Source organism: Acipenser ruthenus, chromosome 6, assembly GCF_902713425.1.
Source record: "Acipenser ruthenus chromosome 6, fAciRut3.2 maternal haplotype, whole genome shotgun sequence".
Lineage (NCBI taxonomy): Eukaryota > Metazoa > Chordata > Actinopteri > Acipenseriformes > Acipenseridae > Acipenser > Acipenser ruthenus.
In genome coordinates this window covers 56,714,673-56,726,759 of record NC_081194.1, presented here as the reverse complement: position 1 = coordinate 56,726,759, position 12,087 = coordinate 56,714,673, and the positions used below count along the sequence as shown (strand labels likewise).

Genomic DNA, 12,087 nt, shown 5'->3' with positions numbered 1-12,087 from the left:
ATTGATGAGACTAGTTATATAATTTATACATAGGTTTTTTAAATAGTTATTTAATTACTGCCAGGAAAAACTGGCTGGGTACAGAATTCTAAATCAGACAAGCAAATGTTTAGATCTGTGGGAACCTACACCAGACTTCTATATACAAATCAGTGGTAAAAACATCCTTGACACACAATATATATTTAGTTTGTAAACTTTCTTATGTTCTTATGTTCTCAAATTCCCCCAAAAATATGAGTTTGACTGAAATAAATGTATATAGGATAAAAGTCGGTTAAACCACTCGTTATTTTTTATTTTCTTACCTAAAATAATAATTTAGAAATCATCTCTAGTTTGTGTAGTTTTTATACTTGCTGTCTGTCCTGTCTCCGTTCCACTCTGAATGGCTGGGGGTCGCTGTCAGTCATCTCAGTGGTCTGTTAGTACTGTAGTTTCATTGTCACTGTCATTTTACCCTGTTCTGACATAGCTTGTTGACTGAAGCAGTGCTAGAAGCCTGAAGCCATTCATTTAAATGACCGTCAATCATCCAGACCTGCACCGAATGTCCACTTTCATTTGCCAGCTACAGTGCCTGTCATTCAAAGCGCCTACTTTGAAATTAGCGGGTTAAGGTGTAGGTAAGCTTTTTCTATAGGTATACGGTGACAGTTACTAGTTTAGTTTAGACAGTTATTAGCCACAATTTGCAATTCTGTTTTAAATTCCACGAGTGCTGAAATTTGCATATGTTCCAATTAACATTACAAGAGCCAATCAAATCACATGAAAGCACAAAGCGGGCGGAGCTCATTTGCACACAAACTCCAGATTTAGCTGGCCAGTTAAATATTTAGCTAAATGTTAAATCTTGTTAAGAAATTTAAGATTTAGTTAAATATTTAGCTACATGTTAAATCTTGTAATTAGATTTATAAATTATATCTGAATGAACACATTAAAAAATATATTTATTTATTTTCACAACATTTATAAATCTGGGGAAAAAATACAAGATTTAAGTTAAATCTGGAAAAAATATTAATGCTTTTTTTTACACATGGCACCCCATAATTTCCAGTGTTTTCCCGGTGTTTACTGGACATACACTGATTTCATTTTTTTGTATCAGGGGTTGTAACAGGGGACTCGTTACATGTTGAATAAATGATTTGGATGACATCGATGTGTGTTTGTTGCTTGATTGGCAGGAGATGGAGACCAGAAGGTTGGGACTGACACGCCCCGCAGACGCAAAGTTTTATTTACATTGCACAGATAGGAAGCTACAAGCAATGGTATCTCACTGGGGACATACTGCCCAGCGTACAAAAAAGGCAAAAAAACACAGTACAACAAAAAATATCAAATAAAAGGTGGCGTGAAGACGGCTTGCGCCACTCTGCTAACAAATGGAGGTACCACTTCCACACCTGTCTGCTGTACTGGGTGGGATCTACTATCCCAAAACTAACTCCCTGTTCCTTGGGCACTTCACCCATCTCCAACCTCAGATATACACACGATCATTGGTGAGTTGTAGTTTCCTTCTCCCAGAACAAACCCAGTCATTTCCTGAACCCATTCGTTCAGCAGCACAGACGGACCGATGCTTCGGCAGCAGCAGCACTCTGATCCCTATGGCTTACAGCAGCCTTGATCTGTGTAATCGGGACCCTTTTATTCCTGGCACTCTGCTGCACCACATCCACCTGCTGATTAGGAGCTTGCAGCTGGTAAACACACACACACTGCTCATTCCGACAACTAAACACAGCAGGCAGGCTGCTACACAGAGTGTCAGGATCCCCATTAAAACTAATCCCATTCTGATTTACACAATCACAACACTCGTATTTACAATAAACAACTACAGAAGCCCCCTCCTTATGTGTATGGCCCCAGTCCTGCTACAGGGGTGTTTTATTTATTTTTATCGGTTAAAACCAAAAACCAGAAGCCCTAATTATAATATTGTGTCAGTAATTGAAATGCAATTCCTTTCGAGCGAAATCATTTACTCAAGTAATAATGTTATCCTGAACTCAGGAAACATTACATATTTGTTTATACTGATGAAACTTTCAAATAAGTTAATTTACTGCATGATGAATTCATGTTAGGTCAGAGTTCATTATTCACAAATTCATAAATTCAGTTAATTCATGGTTAGGCCATTTCAACAGTAAAATGCCATGTTGTATACATCACAGTATAAGGGTCCGTCACTAATTCACAGTGTAAGCCCGGTAGTGAAATAAAGAGGGAGCACTGTATTTTACATGAATCCGAAAATAAACTCAATAGGAAATAATATGGTACTTAGTGTGTACAAAAAATAAAAACATCTATAGATAGATAGATAGATAGATAGATAGATAGATAGATAGATAGATAGATAGATAGATAGATAGATAGATAGATCTAAAAACACACAGCGCCTCTTGTTTTTTAGAAAGATACAATAGACAGACAGACAACCTGACAGGCACAGATGTGTGGGCAGTACTCCCTAAACTCCAGAGCCTGACAAAACACAATTAGCAGATAAAAGGGAGTATCAAATGAGTGTGTAATTCAAACTTCTGAACTTGTAACCCTGTCTCAGCACATAAGAGATCAGAGAACTGTATTTTTCCCTGCCGGTGAAAAAGGCAAACTCTGTTTCTAGTGAAATAAGCCAAGGGAATGTGTCGTATGATGCCAGCCCTTTAAACCGTGTCCAAGACAAACCAGATTTGGAAGCAGAGGAGGGGAGGGGAGGGAAGGGGAGGATAAACAGTTTGGGGGTCAACATGTCTCAGCGTGAGTAGTTGGTTGGGCGACATACTGCAATGCTTTCTAGAATTTCTGTTTTGCTTCATGATTTTGAAGATGTAATTCACATGCCTCCTACTTCTTCTGCTGCATACTGTATAGGGTCAAACTGTGTGAAATGACATATCTCATACAATAAGAGACACCCACACACACAACATACAATATTATAAAAAAATAAAATGAAAATCATACTAGTCTTTTCATTTATAGCTATGCTGTATTGTTATATGGATGTGAGGCCATCTGTACACTGGATATCTCAAGGGGCAAGCAGGTTTCAATGGGGATGAACACAGGTGTCTCCACAATTAAAACTACCTTTGGGGGGTGATAGAGGTAGTCTAATATGGTTGTCAACCCTTTTTCAGAATTGCATTATTATATGCAAAAATTAAGCAGGCTTTTGCAATCGAAAAAGCTTGCATCTCACCCATCCACTTAGCAGATGTGATCGCAAGCAACGGGAGCAGGTCTGGGACCTACATTTACCACAGGAGCGAAATAGGGATGCCCACCCGAGGAAAGCCTACTGCTAGAGCCCTAACAGTCTTCACACTAATGCTACAAACAGATCTTAATGTGGCAACGAGACACTGGGAAAGCTGCAAGCAGAATGATCCAGCACGAGTGTCTCAGTCTAACTCAGGGCAGCTGAGCCCAGCAGCCGCATTTGTATTTCTGTGAAAAAAGACAGAAAATACAACAGAGAGAAACCAAACAGTTACCGTTATTTTTATATCTTTTTTATAACAAAAAACACATTTTTTATTTTACGCTTCAACCGAAGCTAGCAGCTTAAGAGATGAGCACCAGTAGCCGACTTAAGGCATTCGATCCCGGGGAAGGGGCAGCAAAGCTGCCAGCTTCGCACGGGGCACAAGGCCGCTGAGTGACTAACAAAACAACAACGACTGAGTGCACAAAATGTGAAGTAATTTTTACTAAAACACACATTTTTGTAAAAACACAAGCGAAAAATCAGATATAAAACTTTGTGTCACTGATCTGTTAGTAGATCTCTCTCTTCAGGCGGTGAAAAGAAAAATGATGTTGATATTTGTGTCAGTGGTCATTTATGCCCTACTTGCAACTTTGATATATCTATTCAGGTTAGACGGTATTAAAGGATTAATACCCATGAGGTAATGGTTACATTTCGTACTTGATAGGGAACAGCTTTTGGTCTTTTTTTTTCTTTTTTCTTTAATGAGTAATAAAATGTTTCTAAGTGTTCCGTTGCTTCCTCTAATTATATTTGAGTTGGAAGGTAGCCACGGAACACTTAGAAACATATCAAGATCTCGCTGCGTTCTTGTTAAATCATAAAGAAAATAAATAGCCTTCAACATTATTAGTTAAAAGGTAAACCAAGTCAGATCAATTTCCCAATGCATGTCATGGCTAAAAACATCTGAGTAACTGGAGAAAGAAACATGAATTCATGTTTACTTCATATGCGTTTGCTGTTCGTATCCAATTACTGTATTTTCATCGCTACCTTTTCCAAACTGTTACCACTAAGAATGTTTTGTTTATGCTGAACTTATTCAGCCACATGCAATGCAATGCTTAAGAAACACAACACTCACTCACGACAGAATGGGTAGTATTCAGTATTACAGCCAATGTTTCCAGGAAGGGCAGCGTTCTTGTCATTCAACTTAAGACATTTCAACAAAAAACAGAAAGGAGGAATGTCTAAGACCAACAGGGGCAGAAAAGAAAACTAAAACTGAATAAAGGGAATGTGAAAAAGACAGTCGCTATTTTTTTAACATTCCATTTTGACCTTATTTTTATTTCACCTTTTTTAATTAGGGGGTTCATTATTGTATGGGTAGCAATTAATTAAAAAAAAAAAAACAACACAAATTCATATATCCTGTGTAATAGCTGTTGATCCTCTGGTGTTCAACTTGAATTAATTATGAATCTGTGGCCACTTTGTAAACTAGAAAATTGTTAAGAAAAAGGCTAGAAAACATAATATTCCGATGTTTTCCTATGAAATCAAGGATGATGAGTCACTAACACATACTGATTAAAAAATGAAAACAACTAGCTTATCTGACAGGTAAGGATCCAGGGCCAAAAACTCATTCATAGCCAGACAAACTCACTCTTAATGAGGACAAATTTGATCTTTTTACACGGGTACCTTTTTTAAGATTCCTAGTATGCTTTTCAATATGACTCATGTAGACCCCTGTCGTAAAAAGATTAACCCTATAAGATAATTGTAATAAGAAATTACACAGGGAGGCTACGCTCAATAATTTCATATTTCTGTGCTCATTAATATTCATAATAATTATACCAAAAATACTATTTCTGATTATATAGTAAGCTTCTTAAAGTGTTTTGTGCAGGGTTATAAAGGGCTAGGGCACAACATGCTCAGACTCTGAAAACTGCAAAATCCTCTCAAATGAAAAAACAAATTCTATTGAGGTTTCAAGGAAGCTTATTCGAAGATTTAAATAATATAAATAATAATGAGTCTAAAAAACGCAAAGTCATTTATAATACAAAATCTTTCATTAAGTCAAACTGTGAAATGGGGAGGGATTGCAGGATTAGAGCATACCGGAGCACTGAAGCACTGCTCTCCTGCTGCACAGATTAGCCTGGATCACCACGCTAATCACCCTGCATTTGCCTGATTTCACAAATCAGTCCCACCACTTTTACTACACAGATTACAGAAAGGGGACCACTGCACGCTATACCAAGAGCTGATTAGCAAACCTGAAGATAACTGTATGCAACTGAGTGCTTAAAGTTATGGATGGCTATAGCCATAGTACGATTGACTGTGATCTGGTTGGAGGTCTGAAGCTAAGCAGGGTTGGGTCTGGTCTGGAGTTACGTTTTAGCTGTTCTTGTGACAGAACTCAACCAGTGAGGCAGCATGGTGGTGAATGCGCCTTAAATGAATGGCACTGATTTGCATTTCTACAGAAAACACAGAGGTAGCATTCTCCTGAACATCTACATGGCAGACAAGAGTACTGCTTGTGTACAGGCAGTGTTGTGTGATGCACTGCCGTTACGGGTTCTGTCCCCTGTCGGTGAGATGATATGAGGTTAAAAGCTCTATAACCACAAATGGAGACAATCCCGGCTCATTTACAAGTGTGTGCGAGGTTGCCAGTTCGCGCCCAGCCTCCGTCCTGTTACACTTGCATTCTTTCTACATAGTGGAGCTGTATTGAGTGACGTGGGCAGAAAACGTGTAGAATGCGGATGTGTTGGGGTACTGTGATAAGGGGAGGGGAATGTAATGGCCAGGCTAATACATGAAACTCCAAACAGCTTCGGCTGAGACATAGCTCTTTCCCTGGGTTGCAGTTGTGGACTCTTCAGTGGGTGTAAGGTGCCAGCAAGTACACAAGCCATCAATATGGGCTGGTTTTTCAACATAGTACAATTAAACACTGTGTTTCAGTTAGAAATCACTCCACAGGTATCCTACAATAAAAAAGATGAATGCCTTGTTGTTTTAAAACTTTAAAACAAACTGAAGCCCATCTAGACTGAAGTAGAGGCAATTTCACTTCTGTAACAATAAATTGACACAATGATGAGTGCTGAAATTGCAGGAAGGAATGAATCAAAGCCTGCCTATTAGAGGATTTGTCAAGGGCTCAGATAACAACACACACACACACACACATGTACAGTGTTCATATGCAGGAACACCAATTACACGTAGATTCTACCCATGTGGTTAGAGATCACCACAGTCCTAACAGCTGAGGCTAAATTAAACATTTTCCATTTATTAGGTTTTCTCTTATACTAGTTTTAAGGATGAAGCATGTGTATTCCTGACTTTACCAACTTTTAGTTTTAATAAGATTTTCTGATTGGGTGTTTGAAGTTATGGATGCACTTCAGGCCAGGATAAGAGGCATTACCCAAGCCCTCGAACTGAACTTACACTTTTGGTAGTTGAGTCCAAAGTCTCTGCACGCAAGGGCCTTGCGTTTAGTGTGTGAAGCCAGACAGGCAGCATGGAGTTGATCTTAATCAGAGCTGAGCTGGCAGTGTTTCTCGCTGTCTCTATATATAAACTTTTCAGTGAGGGATTTAGCAGGATTAGCACCTCATTACCGCATCTGCGACAAACCATGCCACACTGTCACAGCCCTCTCTAGTGACATGACCCAGGCTGTGTAATTCAACCTGCACGTCCTGTTTTACAGAAACTGTTGGTCCTCCACAAGGGACATATTGCCCAGCACAGGGGGCATTGGGAGGATTAATAACTGTGAACCCACATGGTTGCTCTAACGTCAAAATGAGAAATTAAACTAAACAAGTTAGGGCTGTTTGATAGGTACTGGAGTCTGATAAAATACATCGATATTTTACTTTTAACTTTAAGTACTATTACAGTTACTACAATGTAGTTACCTGTACTATACCTACATAAACAAGTATAATGGAAATGATACCCTCCAAGTCTGGGGATTACAATTCTTTTTGGACAAGGTTTGGTTGAACCTTTTTTCCAAGCCAGATGCTACAGATTCTCTCTCATGTCAGTTCTTATTTATATTGTAAGGCGCTGCTAGGAAGGTACCACAGTGTCCTCAATACAACACAGAACATCGTGTTTCAAGGTTCAGAGACCATGTGGTGTCTGTCCACTATGTACAAAGAGCCAGGCACAGTCAAATGGGCACGTCTTTAATTGCAACTCAGTCAGTTACAGGAGAGCGCTATACAAAATAGACGGATGCATTTTGAAGCAAGTGAAATGGAATGCAAGGCCCCCATTTTTAGGTCTGTTTTTGACATATACAGTAAAGCACATATTAAAAAGCACCGTTCTTACAATACAAATGTGTTATAAATGTGTAATAAATGTGTTATAAATGTGTTTGCCAACTATTTGGTATGTGACGCCGCTGTTTCTGAAAACTGAGTGCATAACCCTGCTTTTTGTCATAATATTACAACACGACAGACAGAAAGACCCCTCATGTCCTTTTTAGTCCTACTGAAAAGTCAAATCTGCAATCACTTCTGTATGTGTGTGTACTGTACATACTGTTTGATCAACCCCTTCTATTGAAATGCCTTAAACTCAACCCAGGTACTAGCAGCTAGGGTGATCCTCACTCCCTCACCTCTCAGCCTCCTCTCCAGCCTGTAAAGAACACTTATTCCACAGCCCTTTCAAGATTAAATAACTAAAGCATGGGGAGGCACTACAGAGAGCACCACCATGTGTATTTTATTTAGACTTTAATGAAAATTTAGGTTGGAAGGCCTGTCGACATCTAATACTCCCGAAAACATGTAGTTTTTTAAACTTGCAGCTGTATTGTGGCTCTAGTGTTGTGAGAAACTAGGGGGTAAGGGGGGTATAGTTCTTTTGAGGTACCAGGATGTTAAAAGGGAGCCAAAGGGAAATTCATAAAAAAGTAAACAAGGGCACTTGTCTAAATTTCCACTCTCTCCGTTGCTTTGTTTAAAGCTGACAGAAGTGTGGATTTAATTCACATTTTTGAGGGCTGTAATTGCAAGTCTGCTGGAAACTAGAACCCTATTAAAGCAGAAAAACAATTTTCCCCTGATTGAGGAGGGCTCTTGGGGGAATCACGTTCAGAGAATTGTATTTGGCGAGGCTGTATTTCCTTCATTCTGACAGGGTTTTTCCATTGCACACAAAGATACCCAGTGGAGGAAGGTTGTAAGAGCAGTTTCTTTGAATGGGGGTTTAACCTGTCACAGACAGTGACACTTGGTGGACAAGAGTGGTAATCTTAAGGAGTCTCACATGATTTCTGTCCAGCTAAATACAGTTATTTGTCAATTCATTTGTCAAGGAACCTAAAAGTATATCATCTACACTTCCCTAGTATTTAATTGCGTTCCTGTTTACAGTCCTCTCGTGTGTGTTATATATGATTCTCTGTTGTTATTTCAGCTAGATGGTTATTTACTATGCGTATGAACTATTCCAGCACAAAATAATCCTAAAAAGATTAAGGCAAACTTTAAGCCTAGAATTCTGTGTCTATGCAATACAACAAAGCATTAACAGACTAGTGTGGAGTCATTAACCGCAGCAGTGTGGAGTAGTGGTTAGGGCTCTGGACTCTTGACCGGAGGGTCGTGGGTTCAATCCCTGGTTGGTGACACTGCTGCTGTACCCTTGAGCAAGGTACTTCACCTAGATTGCTCCAGTAAAAACCCAACTGTATAAATGGGTAATTGTATGTAAAAATAATGTGTAAAAAATAATGTAATTGTATGTAAAAATAATGTGATATCTTGTAACAATTGTAAGTCGCCCTGGATAAGGGCGTCTGCTAAGAAATAAATAATAATAATAATAATAATATTTAGTAGGGGTGTGCAGATACTCAGATTGTCCAAGTAATTCACTTCAACATGTTTTAAGTTATCAATTATTATAACAGAAATAAACGTGTTAAAACCCTGTTAATCGAGATTCACATCCTATAAACATGTTCTTCAATCACAGAACGTGAAACTCGAATCACTGAAACTGTGTAATTATTGGAAACTCCATGGAAGAGTCCTTCAGAAGTGTTATTAGAAAAAAAAGGAAATGGATGAAACAGAGGTGAGGCAGATAGAATGGTTTTACTAGATTAGGTTATAATAATGATATAAGATAATGCACACTGCCAGAAGACGTTGTATCATTGATTGTTACTTAATAATGTGTAGATTGCAAATAAATATTTAATTAAAACTTGATGACTAAAAACATGTTAAACTGAAGTACTTGGACAAACTGAATGTCTGCACACTCCCACTAGTCAATGTATTGCAATTATTTCCATTTACAGTCCTGCTGATGATTTATAAAGATATCTCTGTGTTTCTAAAAAGTATTTCTGGTTCGTTAGAGCAGGACACACCTCATTGGCTGAGTCCGCAGGGCTGTTTTCAGATCCTCCACCACTTTGTTCCGCATCTCCATCTCCTCTTCATCGAAGGCAAAAAGAGTTTGCATCTATTAAAATGAATTAGAACCATTAAGAAAAAGTGATAGATAGAAAAATATATATTATAGAAACTGTAGATAGGTAGTCCAGACAGACAGACAGTCATGAAGACCAGGCAGGCATATTTAGGATATAACAATTTTCTATTTTTCATTGCTTTTTGATTGGAGAATGAAAACAATACCAAACGGGAGACTTGAAGCTACTTGCTCTTTTATCCTTTTAGGTCTTGACATGTTCACCATAGACTTAAACAATGTAAATAAGGGCTGCTTCTTTAAAACTCTCCTCTTGTTGTGAAATTACAATCTTTTAAAATATGTAGAAGGGATGTGACTACTGGCAATAACCCTTATAAATGTATAAAACACATTTGTAAAAGTAATGTGATAACTTGTAACAATTGCAAGTCGCCCTGGATAAGGGTGTCTGCTAAGAAATAAACAATAATAATAAATAATAATTTTAGAAAGCACCTTGCTTACAATATGAATGTGTGATAAACTGGTTTGCCAGCTACTTATATGACGGTGCTGTTTCTGAAAACTGAGCGCATAACCAAGTTAAAAACTCTCCTGTTGTTACAGGTTTCTGATATCCCATCCACAATCTACATTTTATCTCTGCATCAGAGTGTTTTCTCTTAGATTAGAAGTGCTAGGATGAGTCACTATCTGAAGGTGGGTTGGGGTCTAGCTTACCTGAACCATCTGATTAGATCCTCTCTTGAGCTACTGTAAGACTCATCTGAATTCCCTGAGTCTGTGTGGATGCACGCATATTATTTGAAAGCCACGCATTTTCAGAATAGGAGAGCTTTCAGACTGATATGGGAGGCTAGATACTCAATGGTGAACAGTTATTATGTCACTGTAATTCTCAGTAAAACGTACTGTGACCGAGTTGTTGAGTGGCGTGTGGGTGGTGAAGTCACGGACCAGGAAGTAAACAAAGGCAAGGAATGGTGGGTGAAACTGAACGCAACGGCGCTCAGTGTTTTATTAAATAAATCAAACAAAAGGTTTAAACAAATACAAAACAAAAAGGCGAGTTGGCAAAACAAACAAGTATCGTGCTGGTTTTTAGCCAGCACGTCTAGCAATTGTTTTATTCTCCCTCTCCTCATCTCATCTCTTCTCTGACACGCTCCATTTTCTGAGTCGAGAGTGGGTCTTTTATATTCTGACCAAGGGGTTAACTAGCTGTTAATTAATTACCCTATTACCCCTCGGCCATAGTCTGCACGAGTTTAGTAAGGATGCGTGACTGTCAGCCAGTTAAATAAATCACTAGCTGATCAGTCACGCATCCTCACAAGGTTTTTAAAATCAAGACAAAACAATAACAAATACGTGGCGCTTCGCCGTAATATAAACATATAAATCATAATATAAAATAAATAGTTACCAAAGGGGCGGGACACTTCGCCACATGTACCCACTCCCAACATTTGTAATGCCTCTGTTATTTTGAGAAAGCATGCATGTGTGATAACTCATTAGCACATTTAACACCTGCCTCTTAGGAGTGCATTCGTTGGGTTTTGGACCATCAAGCTAGTAGAGCTCTTAACCAGTTAGAATGGAATATTTGTTTTACTACTATCTACTTATAATAATTAATGGCCTTTTGGTGGCTACCAGATGTTCTCCGGGTTCTGCAAATGTTTTAAGAGGTTTGCTTATTTAAATAAAGATGTGTTTTGATTTAAATGTATGGTATAGAATGTGATTTGTTTAATTTCAGTTCACTGTAGGTTATGGGCTATATTCTCAAAGATATTTATTCCAAATAATCATTAGCGTACTTTTGTTTAGAAAGGAAAAATCCACAGATTAAAGTTACCGAACCAGAAATAAACAACTCAGGCATTTCAAATAAGTATTTGTAAGTCTTACATTTCATTTCATTTAGAATTGTAATTGTAGTTCAATCCTGAAAACAATGGACTAATGACGATATTGAGTAAATGAGACTCTGGTCCTATCTGTATATATGTACAATATACATGTAGCTATCAGTTCAGTAGATGCTGTATGTGCAGTATAATATCAACATGCAACATGCTATCGGTCTACAATAGTGGGCATGACTATTTGGCATAGACTCCTGATAATAAGAATTGCTGATCATTTTTTTTCTCCCTTGAAATGAATGAGAATTGTCTGTAGCTCCTAATAAAGTGTTCATGCTCTGCCCTCTTAGCCCTAACTGTCTGTAAAGATCTGTAAGTGGTGAATGTGTGAATCAATGAACCATCAGATTTTATTTCCTCTGCCCCACACAGACC

At 38.2% G+C, this 12,087-nt stretch overlaps 1 protein-coding gene across 4 annotated transcripts in view; it reads right to left on the bottom strand.

The window, feature by feature from the left end:
* The window catches only part of LOC117411099 (disheveled-associated activator of morphogenesis 2-like), a 129,286-nt gene that overhangs the window by 48,164 nt on the left and 69,035 nt on the right, over positions 1-12,087 (bottom strand). For all 4 annotated transcript variants that reach the window (XM_034018204.3, XM_034018206.3, XM_034018205.3 and 1 more), the window contains exon 5: positions 9,711-9,805. In XM_034018204.3, the coding sequence (XP_033874095.2) occupies positions 9,711-9,805 (95 nt within the window). The remainder of the gene's footprint in view (positions 1-9,710; positions 9,806-12,087) is intronic.